Raw genomic sequence first — 19,755 nt, 5'->3', positions numbered from 1 at the left:
TAAAAATGATCTATAGCATCAAGTCAATGCCAATCAAATCCCCATTGGCTTTTTTTTTAAAGGAAAACTGTAAAAAGTTGACTAGACACAGAATTTATATAGAAGAGAAACTTTCATGATACCCCTGAGGAAAAACATTTTGGGTGGATTTGCTTTACCCAGTTTTCAACACTGACAGTGTAGTAGGGATGCACAGAGACAAATTGATGAATGGAATAAATAGCCCTTAAACAGACCCATATATAAGTGGAAATGTTACGGCAAGTGTAGCATTGTAGATTATAACAGTTAATTCCAGGAGCATTAAATGCTTACATTTAAAAGATGAAAACCTAGTAATGTTGAAAATACATATACCCTTTAACCTAACAGTTCCACTCTTTGTTATGTATATTTACATCATATACATGGAAGCATTGTTTGTATTAGCAATTTATATAATAAAATCAATACAGCAGTAAAAAAATGAATTGTTATATTTATCAATTAAAAGGATATGATACAACTGTAATAAAGTTCAAAACAAATAGAGCTGAAAAATATATTGCTTAGGGATTCAGAAGTGATTTTAGTAAAATCAAGATAATGACAAACATAAAATTCAGGACTCTGACTACATCTAGGACAAAGGCAGTGATATATGAGTGGGTAGCAGTAAACAGCATCAAAAGTGTTTGTAGTGTTGTATTCTTAAATTGGGATGTGAGTAGACTCTATATATATTCCTTCCTTTGTATGCAATATTTTGTCACTTGAGAAGAATTTTTAGGTAAAGATAGCAAAATGAAGCCAGATCACAGAATTTCTCCTTTACTGACTAAATGAACAATAACAACAAAAATAGTAAAGACCAGCAAAAATTCATCAACAGCAATGAAAGAAGGAAAGGCTGCAACCTCATGTCATAAACATGTGACAGCCAAAAAAAGAAGAAAAAGATTTCTGGCATGGTACTTAAGTTTGTTTCCTACCCTATCTGGAATCCTTACTGGGCAGAGAAAGTGAGTCAACAAATTCCTGGTATTCTCTATTAATATTACAAGGGAGACTGGTGCCTAGGATGTCCGATATACAACTGCCCACAGCTCCAGAGGGATTCTCACCTTCCATCCTCCTTGAACACATAGGCTTCAGCAAATCAGACAATACACTGGTACTCCGGATCTCAGATTGTATCCAGGAGGGGAGGAATACCCGCCACACACAGTAAGAAGGAATTCAAGGACAGTTCAACTAGACAATATCAAATCAAAGTTCTGGTCAGGGCTGACCCTGTTAAATGTGAGCAAGATGAAAAGAGAAAGCATGGAAATTATGCAAACATTGCAGGAAACAAAAGCAAGGTGGTAAGTAGTATGTAAAAGACTGACAAAAGAACCTAGTTTCAAATTTTAAAAAGTCACCATGAATACTTCATTCTATTATAGAAATTGAATTCAACAAAATAAGAACTCAAAAATAAAACAATAAAATGATACAAAAAGATTGAAGAGCTAAAGAAACAAATTGAGACCTTAAATAATATATTTCTATAAGAAATAAATGAAAAAGAACAAAGAACTTACTGAGCATAATTGAAAACTGAATTACTGACATGGGATAATAGCAAGAGATAATCATAGTGAAAACAAGGAAAAAGATTAAGCAATTAATAAGATGATAAATTCATAAAGCAGAGATAATCTGACATATGGTATTTCTGAAGTGGAGGCGCTAACACACATAGGAATCAACCTAAAAGCAACAAGAAAGAGAAACAGAACTGTAAACTCCATTTTTAACAAAAGTAAGAGAAACTTGATATTTCACATCACAAAATAGGAAGAAAGGTTGTCCTAAGCAATCAGAATCAGAGAGAAGTTTGAGAAACTGAAGAGAGGATGTTTATGGCTGCAGATTTCAAAAATAAAAAGGCAGTAGAGCACAGTTCTCTAAAGTAAGTGGTACATCTTGAGGTACAAAACCAAAATCCTCGTTAGCAGCAATGAGAACAGGATCATAAGCTGATGGTGGATGCTCCTTTGGATCCCACTGAACAAGATGCTCTTGAGAAGCTAGAAAAATAGAATTCAGTGAAGACTTACAGACAAGCTATATATTTGCCTGCAAACTTTGGTGAGGGAAGAGAATAAATGACAGCTTCTCTCTTATGAGCAGTGCTGCATTGCCAGTCTCAGTTTTGTGGGGAGAAGCAAAGGCTGAAAAAGCACATTCACATCTGGACTCTACCTGGCTTTTTATGTCAAAAAACTCTTATGAATAGCTGGTTCAAGAAAAATAGTAATGAGTAAATCATCCAAAAAGAAGTATAGAATTTATATACAAAAATATTACCAGAAAAAAAGAGGGAAGGAACATGAAAAATAAATTATGGCCAAAAAATACTTATCAGAAAATAGCAATTGAAAATGCTGACCAAACATCACCATGAGAGAGACGATAATGGAGCTTTCATCTCTATAAAACAAGTATATATTCAAGAGTTACAAGTGCTCGGAGACAATAAGATATGATATCAGTAACAAAGTATAAGAAAAAATAAATTTATCAGCAAAATGAAGGCCAAAATGGAATCAATACAAAGAAAGTTTTCAAAATATGGTAAGGGACTTAGAAGACAAAATTGAGACAAGTTACTAAACGTGTGGAAATCAAAAAAGAGATAGATAAAAAGATTTAGAAGAGAGGCAGAGAGGATTCAATGTATGCATAATTTTCAGAAGACAAAAGAAGGTTAATTTTTTCATCTTTGCTGACGACCTCGTTCCGAACCGACTAAACCTGGTTTCTGAAATTATTCAGACTGAGATTGTTGTACACAGAGTCGGTCTCAAACATGAAAGAACACAGGTAATGTAGCATCCCTGAGCACATTTCTAAGATTTCATGATGACAAAATCCAGCCAAATGAAAGATGATTGGAAACTTTGTGTTAGAAGGATTAGTGCTATGCTCAGAAAATAGTGAAGTATATATAAGGTATGTGGGGGAAAAAAGTTTTCCCAAGTCTTTTATACCAACTAGGTTATCCTCAGATGTCATGGTAACTCTCTCATACAAATAAGAATACAAGGAATAGGACATCTCTGTGCCCTTTTTTTTTTTTTTTCCCAGCACTTACAAAATCCGTCCCATCTAGACATGAATCAAAATAAAGTCCCTGGGAGTGTCTCCAGCTTCTTAATATATTTCATGGTTTTTTTCCCCCTTAACTTCAGGGAGATCTTTTAGGACCTGAAAGTTTTGGAATTTTAGGAATTTAGGGATATCTATTATGGGATCAGTGTTGAAAGTTCAGCAATTTAGTTTTAGTTCATTTGCTTTTTCATCTATTAAATTCAGATTATTTTCATACTTTTTATTACAAGTGTCATATTATGATTACATTTCTATGAAATTACTTCTGTTCTTATATTTAGATATGTACATATCGAATATATCTGGAATGATGTTCATCATTGATGTTTCTGATGTCTATTTCTGGATAGTAAATGTTGGGATTTAAATTGGTTTCTCTCTGTGCTTTTTGTATTTTTATTTTTGATTGACTTTTAAATAATGATCATATATCATCTTATAAAAATAATGAGTCATTTAAAAAGTAGAAGCCTTTCCTGACCACCACACACACATACACACACACACGCACGTGCGCGCAAGCCGGGGAGGTTCTGAGTGAGGAAAAAACATATAATGCCTTGATGACATGTTATTTTTTGTTAATTGCATTCTTAAATTTTATGTTGCTTAGGTCATGCACATTCGCAAACTACTTCAGAAAATGGATCGTCCAAATGGTCTTTATCCAAATTATTTGAACCCAAGAACAGGTCGCTGGGGTCAGTGTAAGTATTCTGGTACAACTGATACCTTGTTAAAAGGTTATTTGTCTGAAAACTTTTCCTTGATGTAGTGAAAAGTACTACATGTAGAGTTAGAAACTCTCAGGTAGTGTCTAACCCTGTGATCTACTAGTGCTGTTACCTTTGGCAAGTTTCTAATCTCTTGTAGCTTCAGTTTTTCTACTTGTAAGATGGAAACATTAATAACCTGTCTCACATGAATATTTTATTTCATGTATATGTCAAGTACTTTGCTAAAATGTATTGTGGCATTTGGGAAGGGTTGTACTTTAAGCCCTTATTCATAAATCATATCTTCATGTAAATAAGTGTATTGCTTGGGATAAGTATTTATCAAAGGAATATGAAGAACAAATGAATATGTTAAATGACTAGAAAAGGGAGCAACTGCTCTTGGACAAGTTATGTCCGGTCATTCATTTTAAAAGAAGCTGTCAGTGTCTGTTATTTATCAGGCTCTGTGCCAAGTTCTCGGATGAGTCTGGAGATGGAGAAATAACATGTAGGACTTGGTCTGAATTCAGGGAGATCCCAGGCTGGCAGCGTAGGCAGACACACTTAGAAGTACTTGGAGTATAATGTGATAAATGTGATGGTAGAAGAATGTACCAATTGTTATGTGAGGCTGTGGTAGAAGTAATTCCCTCTGTCTGAGGAGACAGTGTTTTGTTTGGGGAGCAGCTGATTTTCTTATTAGAACTTTAGAATTTATCTTTGAAGGAACTGATTTGTTAAAAACAATAAATAAGTTTTTATGTGGAAATGTGGAACTTAAAAGAATTTTAGTAAATTATGGGTTTATCCATGGTATTCTCTCTTAACAGATAGGAAAACTAAAATAAATAGTAACACTTGTGACTTTGCCCCTAGTGTAACATGTTTGCTTATTTTTGAAATTAATAAAATCGTGGTGAAATAGTGAATAAGAGGTAAAAGTAACAATCACTTAATTTTATGTATGGAAAACACTGTTGAATCTGCCACTGAGAAATTATGCTAGTGTTTCCTACCAAGAGTAGGAAAACGTTTGCCATAGATTGTCTTTTGGGCTCCTCTCAAGGAAATTGTCCTTTATTCTATGAAAGGAAAGCAGATCAGTCAATACAATTATGTCTTTCATGGATCTGGGAATAGATCTTAATCTTTTGACTCTTCTTATGTACTTTTTTTTTCCTCTATCCTGAAATTCTTTACATGTAGCTCATTTTTATTTTGAATAAAATATATGAAGGTCTAATGTCTAGACTGAGTGAAAATGATACTTTCTGAAAAAAACAAAATCCTGAGAGCAGCATTTCTAAAATATAAAAATGTACTTTTCTTATTCCAGATAAGGGTGACTGGTTTGGATATCTACTCAGTAATTTGGGTGAATCTTATTATAAATTTTTTCCTCTTAGAGTTATATTAAGATTTTGGAGTATTCTAACATTGGGGGAAAAATTATGTTCAGTTCCTTTCTTATATGCCAGTATATATTCTGTATGATAGAACTATATAACTATAAAAAATGAGACCATAAGGTGGTTGATTATATAATCAGGAAAGCCTTTTCTAAGCATGTCACATAAAGCAGAAACCATAAAGAAAAAGCTGTCAGTTTTTACTCTGTATAAATGTTAATCTCTTACATTTTGTAATGAAAGACAAGTAACAAGGAAGTATATTTGAACATGTTTGGAAAACAAGGTTTTCATAGCCTCTCTATATCAAGAACTCTTATAAGATCGTAAGAGAAAGATGACCACCCCAGTAGAAAAATGGACAGAGAACAGTTAGTTCATGAAAAAATGAAACACAAGTGGACAACAAATAGATGTTCGTATTTAACCCTAAGTGGTTAATGAAGGTAAATGGTACCTGGAGACAATGTAATGTGACAACACATTTTTTCTGTACAGACTAGTGCCACTTTACTACCATTTACAAAGACTACTGTCTTTGTAACATATTTGTAGCATCTCCATAGACTGGTCACCAGAGACCTTTGTCCCTCTCTTGTCCCACTTCACCACATCCCTAATCAAATCAATGCAGCTTTTAAACAGAAGACACTATTCTTTATCTATTAAATTGGTAAAGGAAATAGACACATCACTGTATCAATTGCTTCAAAAAGTGTGAAAATTTGGATGCCCTTTGAAGCAGCGACTCATTTCTAGGCATGTATTCCAAAGAAATTTTGAGATATATATATTTGAGAGAGAGAGAGAGATATATATATATATATAAAGTTTATTTATAATAACTTTTGAGTTATTTATAATAGGGATAATTTGGAAACGTTCTAAAGCAGCCCTGTCCAATAGAACTTTCTATTATGAAGAAAATGTTCTATATCTGTTCTATCTAATACAGTGGTCAATAGCCACATGTGGTTATTGAGCACTGGAAATGTTGCTAGTACCTTTGTGGAACTTCATTTTAAGTTTTATTTACTTTTAATTAGTTTAAATTTAAATAGGTACTTGTGACTAGTGCCTACTGCACTGGACAGTGCAGTTTTAAAACATGCTATGAAAGAGATTTGGTTAAATAAATTATAGTCCACCCAGATGTGGTATACTGTGCAGCCATTAAATGTTATGTTATAGAATACTTGACATAGATAAATATGACATATATAGAAAGATATACACAAAGAGAAAGAAAACAAAAACTACAAGAATAGAAACCAGGGTTATCTGTGTTTTCTTCTGAATGTTCATTTTTATCTTTTTGTTTACCTTTATTAATCTAAATTTGGTAATGAACATCTGTTACTTTTGAAGTAAGACTAAAAACATTTTTAAATAAAAAAGATGCCATCTTTCATGCCAAAATCTTAGAATACTGAAAAAAAAAAATAACTGGGAATTGCCAGCCTTTGAACTGATCAACAGTATAGCATTGATGGCCTCTTAATTATTAAAAATATAGCTCTTTCTCTTTATCAAATGATGTTGTGAAAACTGGATGGCCACATGAAAAAGAATGAAGTTGGGCCCTTACCTTATACCGTATACAAGAATTAACTCAAAATGCATCAAAGACCCTAAATTTAAGAACTAAAACTATAAAATTCTTACAAGAAAACAGGGACAAACCTTCATGACCTTGGATTTGGCAGTGGTGTCTTCAAAAGCACGGGCAACAATAGAAAAAATTGGTAAATTGGATTTCATTAAAATTAAAAAACTTCTGTGCATCAAAGATCACTATCATGAGAGTGAAAGACAACTCACAGAATGAGGGAAAATATTTGTAAATCTTATATCTGATAAGGGCTTAATATCCAGAATGTATAAAGAACTTCTACAGCTCAACAACAAAAAGACAAACACCCAATTAAAAAATGGGTAAAGGACTTGAACAGACATTTCTCCAAAGAAGATATGTAAATGGAAAATAAACACATGAAAAAGATGCTCAGTGTCATTAGTCATTATGGAAATGCAAGTCAAAAGCATAATGAGATGCCACTTCACACCTCCTAGGACGACTGTAATCAAAAAGACAGAAAATAAGTGTTGGCAAGGATGTGGAGAAATTGGAACCTTTGTACGTGGCTGGTGGGAATGTAAAATGGTGCAGCCATTGTGAAAAACAGTTTGGTGGTTTCTCAAAAAGTTAAACGTAGCATTCCATATGATCCAGCGATTCAGTTCCTAGGTATATACCCAAAAGATTTGAAAACAAGAACTCAAACATATTTGGATGCCACTATTCACAGCAACATTATTTACAATAGGCAAAAGGTAGAAACAACCAAAGTGTCCAGCAGATGGATAAATAAAATGTAGTATATCCGCACAATAGAATATCATTCAGCCATAAAAAGAAATGAACTTCCAATTCATGCTACAACATAGATGAACCTTGAAAACATTATGCTAAAATGAAAAAAGCCAATTGCAAAAGGACAAATATTGTATGATTCCTATTATATCATATATCCAGAGTAGTCAAATTCGTAGAGACAAAGTGGATTAGAGGTTATCAGGGGCTTGGGTGAGAGGGGAATGGAGAGTTATTGCTTAATAGGTACAGAGCTTCCATTTGAGGTGATGGTTGTACAACATTGTGACTGTAATTAGTGCCACTGAATGGTGAACTTAAAAATGGTTAAAATGGGAACTTTCATGTTACATATATTTTACCACAATATAAAAATTGCAATAAAAATAATTCTTTCGTTCTTCTTTGTTTTTTTCCTACAAAATAAATTCAGATTACTTCTTCAGAATATATTCATTCTCAGCAGTTATTAATTTTGAGAATGTTATAAAAAGAGCTATTCACTGGTTATTTTGGCATGAGGTCTTTACAGTCCTGGGGGAGCTGCCCTGATATCACTTCAGCAGCTGCGGTCCTTACTCAGTTGTCCAATTTGTTCCTTTTAGTGTTTTTGTATATTTTATATCAGCTTCTGAAAAGTATATCAAATTCCATTATTATCTTTGAGCAGTATACATCTGTCATATGTATAAATAGTCTGCAAAACAAACAGTGGATTGAACTGAAATGTAAGAGAACTGAAAGCAGAGTTCAGCTCTGGCTAACTGTATTATAATTAGAGGAATGATGATGTCTGTGACGTGCTCATAGCAATCACAGAATAATTACTGGTAATTACCTTCAGGAGAAGTACTTGGCAACAGATAGGATATAGTAAGGAATCTAGATTTAAAGGCACATCATTAGGATTTTTAATCTTTTTTTTACACTTTATTTTTTCACTGCTTTTCTAAGTATAATGCTTAGGTTATGCCGTTTAATGACTAAAGTGAAGAAAATTGAGGAAATTGGTTATTACTGATTCATTAAGTTTTATACTACTAAATTTAAAAATTGTGGAAAAAACAAGAATGGATATAATATTTGGAGTTAGAAGCATAATCTTATCTTTTCCTGCTTAATAATTTAGATAAATTATTTAACTTTTCCTTGCCTTTGTTTCTTCGTCTGTTCTAGTTATACTTATTTAATAGGATGATCATGTGGGTCATAGTTATGAGATAATTTATTTGAAAATGCTTCATAAACTATAACACTTGATACAAATATCAGTTTTTTTGTTTTTTGGGGTTTTTTTTTTTTTGGTGAGGAAGATTAGCCCTGAGCTAACATCCATTGCCAATCCTCCTCTTTTTGCTGAGGAAGATTGGCCCTAGGCCAGCATCCGTGCCCATCTTGCTCTACTTTATATGTGGGATGCACGCCACAGCATGGCTTGATAAATGGTGCTTAAGTCCGCTCCCGGGATCCGAACCCATGAACCCTGGGCCACCAAAGCAGTGTGCGCAAACCTAACCACTACACCACTGGGCCAGTCCCCAAATATTAGTTTTTATTCTAGAATTTCCTATAAGAACACTTCAAGAAATAGCTTCTGTTAGAAACCTGCCATTAACTCCATGACATGCTGAGATAGAGCATATGAATCATTGATATTTACTGGTGCTTTATAATGTATTATCAATTTCTGAATATCTAAAGGACCTTGGAGTGACACAGTTCCTCAAATTTGTCACCTCGGCAGGCATGGTTCAAGTGGTTCAAGTAAGTAAGTCAGACTACAGGGTGATAAATTCTATAGTTACCATAGATCTCAGGCTTCTGCTATATATTCGTTTATTAAAAATATAATCTTCCACTGGAGCAACAATAGAAAAGCTGGAAAGAACCTGTCAGGCAGGGCTGGAACTACGTGCTATAACCTAAGTAACCTATAACTAAATCTGTAAACCCTGGCAATAATTCACAGATCTAGAAACATTTCCCCTAATCCATGATGCCAAAGACTTGCCTTTCTTAGCTTTTCTCCCTGTTATTTCACCTCCTTTAATTCTGTTATATTTTTATCTTGTTTTCTTTCCTGCTCATTTGTTAATCCTTTCTTCAGATCTACAACATATCCAGAAATATATGTATGAGGCCAAAGTGCAAAAGTAAAAAAATGCCCTATATGTTATTTTAACAACTCTTACTTGTGTAAGTGTCATGCTCTAAAGTACTATTTATGTTCTTTAATCATTCCATACATTTCTCTCTGAGTGAACGCCCATGGCTCAAATCCATTTTATATTATTGATAACTCCCAAAGGTATACCCCCAACTTAGCCCCTCTCTGGATTTCCACATATCTGATAGCCTGTTTGTCATATCCATTTAGATATCCAACTAGCACCTCAAATTCAACATGCCCCAAATTTAGACTCCTTCCACTTCAAGCTGTTTCCCCCTCTAGTATTCCCAATTGCGTTGAAGAGCACTATTGCCCTTTGTCCAAGCAGAAATCTAGACATCATCCATGATTTCTCTTTCTTCACTCTTTCAGTAAACACTTGATATAAACCAAACTAAAAGAGTATGGTAGAGTCAAGAAAGATAGATTATTTTAAGATGTTAATAATAAGCATTTAGATGCTAAGAAGTAGATTCAGTTCAAGGGTAGAAGTTGAAGATAAACCAAGATGGGGAGGATTCCTGAGAAGGAAGCGGAAGTGGTTAGGGTCCAGAGCTAGATGGAGTGTATAGAGTGAGAACTAACATTTCTTCCTCTTTAACAAGCAAAGGGAACAGATGAATTGATAGGTCGGGTGCAGAAAGTTGAAAGATACGTTTTTGGGGGGTTTCCTCCCTCCTCCACCAACGGGCTGCATTTTTTCTGTGAATTAGAAGGCATGTTTGTCTGCTCAGAGTAAGGGAGAAGGTAGAGCAGTAGGGAACTGTGGAAGAAGAAATTTCAAATTTCTGCTTTAGGAAATGGGAAAGAGCACTAATCAAGGAGTCATAGAAAAGTTGACAAGTAATGTTGGGATTCTTATTGATGGTGAAAATTGTGAATTTGGGGATAATAGTAGAAAAGACTGACAGCTGGGCTGATCTTTTACTGATTGGGTGCAACAGAAGAACGATGGAGCAAGGATCCTCAATGTTTGGACAAGAGGATTACCTTATTGCTTCCTTTCTTCTGTAGCCTACATTGCATAGGTTCCAGACCAATGTGGGAATATTCGAGTACATTTATCTTTCTGTGGTATCTATCCTGTAAATCCCAAAACTTGTGTCAACCCAACCATCTGCCTTTCTCATTCATGTACAGAGTCAGCTGAGCATTGCTGATGAAAATCATCAGTAGTACAGATTAAAGTCACTACAAACTTATAATTTCCAATTCCAATTGGATCACCAGTACCCCTGACAACTCTTTAACTTTGATCAGTTCGCTTTCCTATTCCTTACTCTCCAGAATACTGCTCTCCATGCCCAATTATCTTTTGACCATTTCTTTAGTTTCAATTTCCTGGGCAATTTTAGTTTAGGTGTGTCTTTAGTAAAAAGTATATAGATTTAAAAAAAAAATTTTTTTAATTCCAATATGAGTGTCTCAGTATTTTAAAAATTGAAAACAGATTAAATTTGTTGATGTTACTGATAGGTTTGAACTGATTCCAAATATCCTTTTTGTTTTGTTTACTTGCTTTTTTAAAAACAGCTTTTAAGGTATAATTGACATAGAATAAAATGTACATGTTTAAAGTGTACAATTTGGTAAGTTTTTAAATAAGTATACACCTATGAAAACAATCACCGCGATCAAAATAGTGACTATATCTATCACATCTGAAAGATTTCCTCATACCCCTATATGATTCTCCCCTTACTTTCTTTCTCATTCCTTCCTCAAGCAACCAGTGATCTGCTTTTTATCATTGTAGGCTTTTGCATTTTCTAGAACCCTGTATGGAATCCTTTATATATACTCTTCATCTTTGTCTGGCTTCTTCCATTCAGCATAATTATTTTGAGATTCATCCATGTTGCATATATCAATAGTTCTGAGTAGAATTCTGCTTTGTGAAATGCCACAATCTGTTTATCCATTCACCTGTTGATGGACATTTGGGTTATTTCCAGTTTTGGGCTGTTACGAAATAAAGTGCTATGAACATTCACATACGAGCCTTTGTGTGGACATATGTTCTCATTTCTCTTGAGTAAATACCTAGGAGTGGAATGTTTATGTCGTATGATAGGTGTGTATGTTTAACTTTTTAAGAAACTGCCAAACTGTTTTCCAAAATGGATGTACCATTTTACATTCCCATTAGTAGTGTTCCTCCACATACTCACCAACACTTTATATGGTCAGTATTTTAATTTTAGCCATGTTCATAGGTGTGTAGTTGTAATTCATTGTGGCTTTAATTAGCATTTCCCAAATAGCTAAAGATGTTGAACATCTTTTCATGCTGTTTGACATCCATTTATCTTCTTTGGTGTATTGTCTTATCAAACCTCTTTCCAATTGCCCATTTTTAAAAAATGGATTGTTTTCCTAATTTGTGAGTTTTGAGAGTTTGGTATATATTCTAGACACAAGTTCTTTATCAGATATATTTTTGGCAAGTATTTTCTCCCAGTCTTTGACTTGTCTTTTCATTCTCTTAGTGTTAAAGAACAAAAGCTTCCAATTATCAAGTCCAAATTTATCAACTTGTTCTTTTATGAATTGTTCTTGGTGTCATATTTAAGAAATCTTTGCCTAACCCAAGATCACAAAGATTTCCTCCTATATTTTTTTCTAAAAGTTTTATAGATTTAAGTCTGAGACCCACTTTGAGTTGATGTTTGTTTAGAGATCAAAATCGTTTTTTTTCTTTTGCATATGGGTATCTATTCTAGCACCATTTGTTGAAAAGGTTATCCTTTCTCCACTGCATTGCCTTTACACCCTTGTAAAAAAAATCAGTTATCATATAGATGTGAATTTATTTTTGGATTCTTTTCATCTGTTTATCTATCATTATGTCAATACCATGCTGTTTTGATTAGTATAGCTTCATTACAAATCTTGAAATCAAGTAATGTTAGCTCTCCAAATTTGTTCTTTCTCAAAATTGTCTTGGTTATCTAGGTCTTTTGCATTTCCATATTAATTTTAGTATCACCTCTTCAATTTCTATAGGAGAGCTTGGATTTTGATTGTGTTGAAATCTGTAGGTCAATTTGAGGAGAATTGACACTGTAACACTTTCTTAACACTGTTGACATCTTTCAATCCATAAATGTTATATCTGTCTGCATTTATTTAAGTGTTCTCTATAATTTCTCTCAAAAAGTTTTTGTAGTTTTCTGTGTACAAGTCTTTTACATGTTTTGCCAGATTTATCCATAAATATTTCATATTTTTGATGCTATAACAAATGGTATTTTTTATTTCAATTTCTGATATTTTGTTGCTAATATATGGAAATAAAATTAATTTTAGTATATTAATCTTGTATTTACAACTTGCTAGCCTCACTTTTTAGTTCTAGTAGCTTTTTTGTCGAGTCTATTGAACTTTTTACACAGATGATCATGTTATCTCTAAGTAAAGACAGTTTTACTTCTTTATTTCCAATATGGCTGCCATTTATTTAAATTTATTTTAATTAATTAATTAATTTCTTTTTTGGCCTAATTGCACTTGCTAGAATCTGCAGTCCAGTGTTGAAGAAAAGTGATGCAAGTGAACATTCTTGTCTTGTTTCTGATCTTAGGGAGAAAGCATTTAGTCTTTCTTGTCTTTACTTATCTTTTTGACATAGGTCCCACAGTTATAATAACTTTTAATGTTCTTCTCTAGTAATTCTACCATCTTTGTCAGTTCTAGATCAGTTTTGACTGATTGATTATTCTCCTCATTGTGAGTTGTTTTTTCCTGCCTCTTTGCATGCCTAGTAATCTTGGATTAGATGTCAGACATTATCAGTTTTACCTTGCTGGATGCTGGGTATTTTTGTATTCCTAGAAATCTTATTGAGCTTCCTTCAGGCATACAGTTAAGTTACTTGGAAACTATTTGATCTTTTCCTGTGTTGCTATTATGATTTGTTAGGGGTATCTGATGCATTGCTCAATTCAGAGTTAGTTATTCCCTCTACTGAGACAAGATCTTCCTGAGTACTTAATGCCCCGTGAATTATGAATTTTTCTAGTCCGGCTGATGGGAAGAGGCATTATTACCAGTATGCTCTTTGTGAGCACCAGGCAGTGTTCCCTCCAGTCCTTTCATGTGGTTCTTTTCCCAGTCTCAGATAGTTTCCTCACATGCAGGTGCTGCTCAGTACTCTGCTGAACACTCAAAGGGAATCCTTTGCGAATATCCAAGGTTCTCTTTCTGTGCAGGTCTCTTCTCTGGTACAGTGGCTTGTGAACCCCAGCGGTGTTGGTCTTGCTGGACTATGCCTTTATTCCTCCTCCCTGTGCCTCTGCCTGGAAACTTTCCTGAAGCAGTAATTTGGGGGCAGTCATAGGACTCACCTTGTTTGTTTTTGATCTCTCAGAGATCTCTGTTCTTCGTTGCCTGATGCTCAATGTCTTGAAAACCATCATTTCATGTATTTTGTTCACTGTTTTTGGTTGTTTCAGGTTGCGGGGTAAACTCAGTCCTTGTTACTCCCTCTTGGTCAGAAGCTCAAATCTTTTTCCTCGGTAATTCCTATTGTCTTATTTGGGTTTTTTTTCTATCATGCATTCTTAAAATATCCTTCCCCATGCTTCTTTATGTTTTTTGTTTCATTGTGTCTTTATTTACTAGTTTGAAAATTATATATATAGTTCCATCTTTTTCTGACAGTTGCCCTTGAATTTTAACTTATGTCCTGATTATTTATATTTTTGTAATGACATCTAGAATTAATCATTACTGTATCTTCCATCTGAACAAGGTGAGAACTTTAACACACTTGTACTGCTCCATTGCCAAACCTCCTCATGCACTTATGGTTCAAAATGTTAATTCTCTGTTCGTTATTGCTTTTTGCATATCCCACTCTACTCTCCTAGATTACCTGTTGATTTTTCTCGTTTGCTTTCTGTTTACTTCTTAATAAATTGTATTTTGAGCTCTGCTCTCTACCACTCCACTAAAAGTAATTTCTTACGTGGCCCAGTGACTGCCCTATCGACTAGTCCAAAAAGGACAATGTATTAGTTAGCTATTGCTGAATAACAAACCACTCTAAAGCTTAGTGGCTTAAAACAATTTATTATTTCTCCAAAATCTACAGGTTTACTGAGAGGTTCTTTTGATCTGGCTTGGGCTCTGCTGATCTTACCTGGACTTGCTTATGTGTCTCTAGTTAGCTGGCAAGTTGACTGGAGGCTGGCTGATCTAACAAGTCCCCATTTGAGAAGACTCAGCTCTATTCCATGTGATAATCTATCAGGCTATACCATGCTTCTTTTCATGGCAGTATAACAGGGTCTCATAAAAAGAAGTGAAGCGTGTAAGGCCTCTTGAGGTTTAGACTTGAAACTGGTACACTGTTATTTTTTACCACATTCAGTTGGACAAAGTAAGATACAAGGCCAGTCCACTTTCAAGGGATGGGAATTTGTTTCCTATTCTTCTTCACTTAGCTTCTTAAGTGTTGATATTCCTAGGAATTTCTACTTATTCCCCTTTCCATTTTTGCCTCACCAACCCCTTCTCTTCTTACAGGATGAACTATGTCCTATATGTTGGTGACGTTCAAGTCAGTGATTGACAAGCTATGACAGGCTAGCCTGTGACCTGTTTTTGTATGTCCTTTGAGTTAAAAATGATTTTTACATTTTTAAAGGATTGTTTAAATAATTGTCATCATCAGCAACAACAACAAAACAGAGGAGCATGCGACAGAGCTTTATGTTATCTGGCCCTTTACAGAAAAAATTACCACTCCCCCCCAGCCCTGATGTAAATCAGTATTTCGTTACTGATTTTTCTTGGGCTTTAAACCTATATTCCCACATGTACAGGATATTTGTTCCTTAATATTTTGTAGGTAACCTTAAAATCAATATGTACAAAATTGAGCTTATTATCTCTTCTTTGAAATTTACTTCTCTTCATGATTTCTTATTTTACCCAGACTCTACATAGTCTGGCCTGTGTCAGAAACCTGACAATCTGACCACCCTCCAGTCCTGTTGTTTCCTACCTTCTTAGTAGCTCTAAAATCCGTTCCTTCATTTTTTCTTCCTTCAATTAATTTAGGCCTTCAATTATCTATCTCAGTTCAGTATTACCCCTTTCTAGTTCATCTTCCACAATGCCCTTTGCATGATCTAATCATTTTATTCCCACATTTAAAATTTATTTGATGTATTGGGACTGAGAAATGACTGTTAAACTGTAGAATGCCATTTTGGTTTGGTTATGTGGTGTATGCTAGAGCCAGAATGTATGGGGTTAAGGAGCAAGTAAATTATGAGAAGGAAGCAACAGTAAGTTCAAACTCTTTTAAGAGAGAGGAGAGGAATGGAATTGGGTGTTTGGGTATTTTTACAAAATACATTCTTACTACAGTCAACTGAGCAGTTTGAAATATTTCGTCTGGACATTGAGCTATGAGAAAATTAAAAAGCTTTAGGCACAAAGATACGTTTATAGAAGATTAAAAAACTCCAAAAGGAAAATTTTAATATGAAGATTTTTATGCATTCTTCTGATAATCCACATTAATGACATATGATAAGTTGTTTTTTATTATGTTTTCAATGGATATTTCATGTAACAGTTGATTATACTACGATTATAGACATCTTAGTATTGGGGGAATTAGGAAAGTGTTTAAAAATGTATACATGGAAATTTTATTAAAACTTGTAAGCATGAATACTTCAGGTATTTAATGCATTCATTCTGCAAACATTTTTTGTTGAACTTTTAAGTATTAGGTATTATGCTAGGTATTACTGTTTACCCCATAATCCATTATTTGTTTCCCTAAATTGAAAAAGAGTGAGAGACTATGAAAATGGATTCATTTCTTTTAAAAAGGTGGTCCAATTAAAAAAAGAAAAAGTACCTTAAAGACAGGTTATTATAATTGTGAAATTTTATTTATACTTGAAAATGGAAATTAAGCCATTCATTTAATAACTGCTTATTGAGCACATGTTACCAAAAGTGAGAATTATGCTAGATGCTATAGGATATGTAAAGAAGCTTAAGCCATAATAAGATTGTCTGTTGTCAAGTTGCTCATAGTTTAGCAGAGAGTTTAATTTCCTTTAAGATAATTGAAACTTCACAGTATTTGAAACAAGACTGTTCTTAGATTCATTATGTAATATTTTTCTGACTGATCTATGGTTTTCAAATAGGTATATTAAAATTTCCTATATTTGCAATTTTTCAATTTAATTTTATCAGTTTTGGCTTTATATATTTACTTTTTCTCTTAGAATACTTTTTAAATATACTTAGTTTAAACTTATTTTCAGAAGGTTGCTCCATTATTTGCTTTTGCTTGGTGTGGTGAATTCTCCTTTTTGTATAGTTGAATTTGTTAGCAATTCTTTTATGACTTTAGTTTTCCTCATGTGCATTGAAATTTTCATTTGCAAGCTCATCTTGTGTCAGAGCTTCATGATATGTATGTTGTTCTTTCCTCTCTTTACTCACTCCTCCATTCCTGGCAGTTTTATTAATACTGGCTCACCAGTTCAGAACTTGGTCTTTTTTTTATACTGGAATCTCAACTCTCTCTTCTCCTGAGGGTATTACACATCCAGTTCCCAGAATACATAGTACTTTATCCCAGTCTCTATTCTGCAGCTGTTTCTACTGCCTCTTCTAGTCTACGAAGCTCATTTCATACCGAGGCTGCACCACAAGTGAGTGCTTTGAACCCCATTACCTTGGAGGAAATAGACTTCTAGATGTCTTTATTTACTTCACTTTCAAGAAATAGAAACTTCTGCTTTTAACAGCATGAGTTTCTTTGTATTTCTCACCTACTACAATTTTTATTTTGTTTTTAAATATGGCCATGCCTTTTTAATAAATATTTCATCTTTTATTGTTGGTGTGTGTTTTAGGGAGGGGGTGAGATATTGCATGAAGTTAAAAGACCATCTTGACATGAGTCATTATATAACTATTACAATTTTTAAAAAGTTTTTCCACGTACCACCTAAAATAATCTTCAATAACACAGTGGTTACATGCTTCCAAGTCCCACACCATCAAGAAATACTGAAGTAAATTAAGATTCCCTAAGGTCCCACATGCGTTGGTTTTTATTCATGATAGGACAAACAATGGGAGCAGATTAGGAGACAGGGGAAGGAGAAATCAAACATATATAGCATTAACTAATTGCAGAGTTATCCAGAAAGAAGTTATCTTGAGAAAGTTTTATTAGGGCTTCTGCTTTGTGGTAGAAGATTGGACTGTAACTTCACCACTGTGGCCAACCATCCTTCCTGAGACCACAATGAAGTAAAAGTATAGAAATGTAGAAAGGAATAAACCCATAATAGTGAAGAGATTTGGAGGCAAGTGGGAGATCATAAGGGACAAGATATTTCAGCAAATTTGCAGAACACATTATGGCTAGGAGTGGATGAATAGAACCGAGAAAGGCACAGCCTAAAATATACTACACGGGGACCTCAGAAAAGGTAACTGATGTAATCTCAGAGAGATTTTGGGTTCATAAACAATAGGTGCGAGTAACTGAACACATGAGTGAAAAGTAGAACTAATAGCAAGTATTTATTCAAGGTTGTTATAGGGAACGTGGGCTCCACTTGAAATTCTTATCCACCACCTCATTCCTGGCATTTACCAGTACATATAACTAACCAGCTAGTCTTTTAAAAAAATGAATGATTTCATTGAGGAAAGGTAAGACTTTCCATATAGATATTGGTCCCCCGGCATAAAGCCTCCCTTCATTCTAAAATTCAAACAGATCCACAGTTTCACAAAAAAACACTTGTTCCTGACTCTACAGCAAAGCCTGCCAGTTAGCCCACCTTTCCTCAACTTAGCCTACACAAAAAGCATCCAGTCATAATTCCTACTCAGAAGAGAGACCTAGTGACAAATAGGTCTACTCAGTGGAGGAACATCTGCTTTTCAGTGGAGGAAACCAGAACTTCATTCTTAAACATAGTTAAGTAAATAATGGTTGATTGACACAATGGGATATCATACAGCACGGCGTGTAAATGATATACAGCTATATACAGATATACAGCTATATACAACAACATGGTGAATCTCACAAAGTGTTGAGCTGTAGAAGCCGGACTCAAGAGAATAAATGATGACATTTAAGTATACCAACAGAGTTGACAGAGGGTATTAGATGGTAACTGTATAAAAAAATCAAAGTGATTACCCCCAAAAATCAAGATGTTGGTTATCTTTGCGGGGTTGGGGATTGTGATTGAGAAGGGATGCGTGAATGCTTTTGGGGTACTGGCATTATTCTGAGCAGAGATTATACACATGTTCTCTATAATGAGTGTAACATTTGTGTGTTATATGCTTTTCTATATGCATGTTAAATTTCACAGTAAAAACTGTTTGAAGTCAAAAAGAGAATCCGAGAGGAGACTGAGGCATTTCTGTAAATAAACATTTTTAATCCTCTATTTTATTCAAAGAACTCTGAGAAAATATATTCACAAAATATGAATGGGATACCATGAAAAATAAGCATTTAGAGACAGAAAAGAGCTCAGAGATTAAAAGTATGATTGCTGACATTAAAACTTCGGTGAAAGGACCAAAAGATAAAATTGATCTTTAAAAAATTCCCAAAATATAGAAAAAAACTAAGAGACTAAAATTTGAGACAAAGAGTAATAGAGAATCAAAGCACGAGGTCCAATTTCCAGCTAATAAGAGTTTCAGAAGAGAGAATCAAGCAAGTGAAGTGGAGGAAATAATCAAAGAAATAATAGAAGAGAATTTTCCCAGAGCTGAAAGATAGTAATCTTTAGTTTGAAAAGTGCCCAGCACAATGAATGTAGGAAAAAATTTAACCAATGTTGAAATGAAGATTCTAAAGCTAAGAAAGGCAAGTTGGTGTGAGGAAGGGAGATTGAGAACACACTGAGCCTATAAAATAACATC

The 19,755-nt window shown here is 34.1% G+C and overlaps 1 protein-coding gene across 1 annotated transcript in view; it reads left to right on the top strand.

Moving 5' to 3' along the window:
* The window catches only part of MAN1A2 (mannosidase alpha class 1A member 2), a 162,501-nt gene that overhangs the window by 98,244 nt on the left and 44,502 nt on the right, over positions 1-19,755 (top strand). The window contains exon 8 of the mRNA XM_004420607.3: positions 3,752-3,845. Within this exon, the coding sequence (XP_004420664.1) occupies positions 3,752-3,845 (94 nt within the window). The remainder of the gene's footprint in view (positions 1-3,751; positions 3,846-19,755) is intronic.

This window comes from Ceratotherium simum, chromosome 2, assembly GCF_057802395.1.
Source record: "Ceratotherium simum simum isolate JZ-2026a chromosome 2, ASM5780239v1, whole genome shotgun sequence".
In the NCBI taxonomy this organism is placed as follows: domain Eukaryota; kingdom Metazoa; phylum Chordata; class Mammalia; order Perissodactyla; family Rhinocerotidae; genus Ceratotherium; species Ceratotherium simum.
Note: the sequence above shows the minus strand (reverse complement) of the source record. Positions and strands in the feature narration are given on the sequence as shown.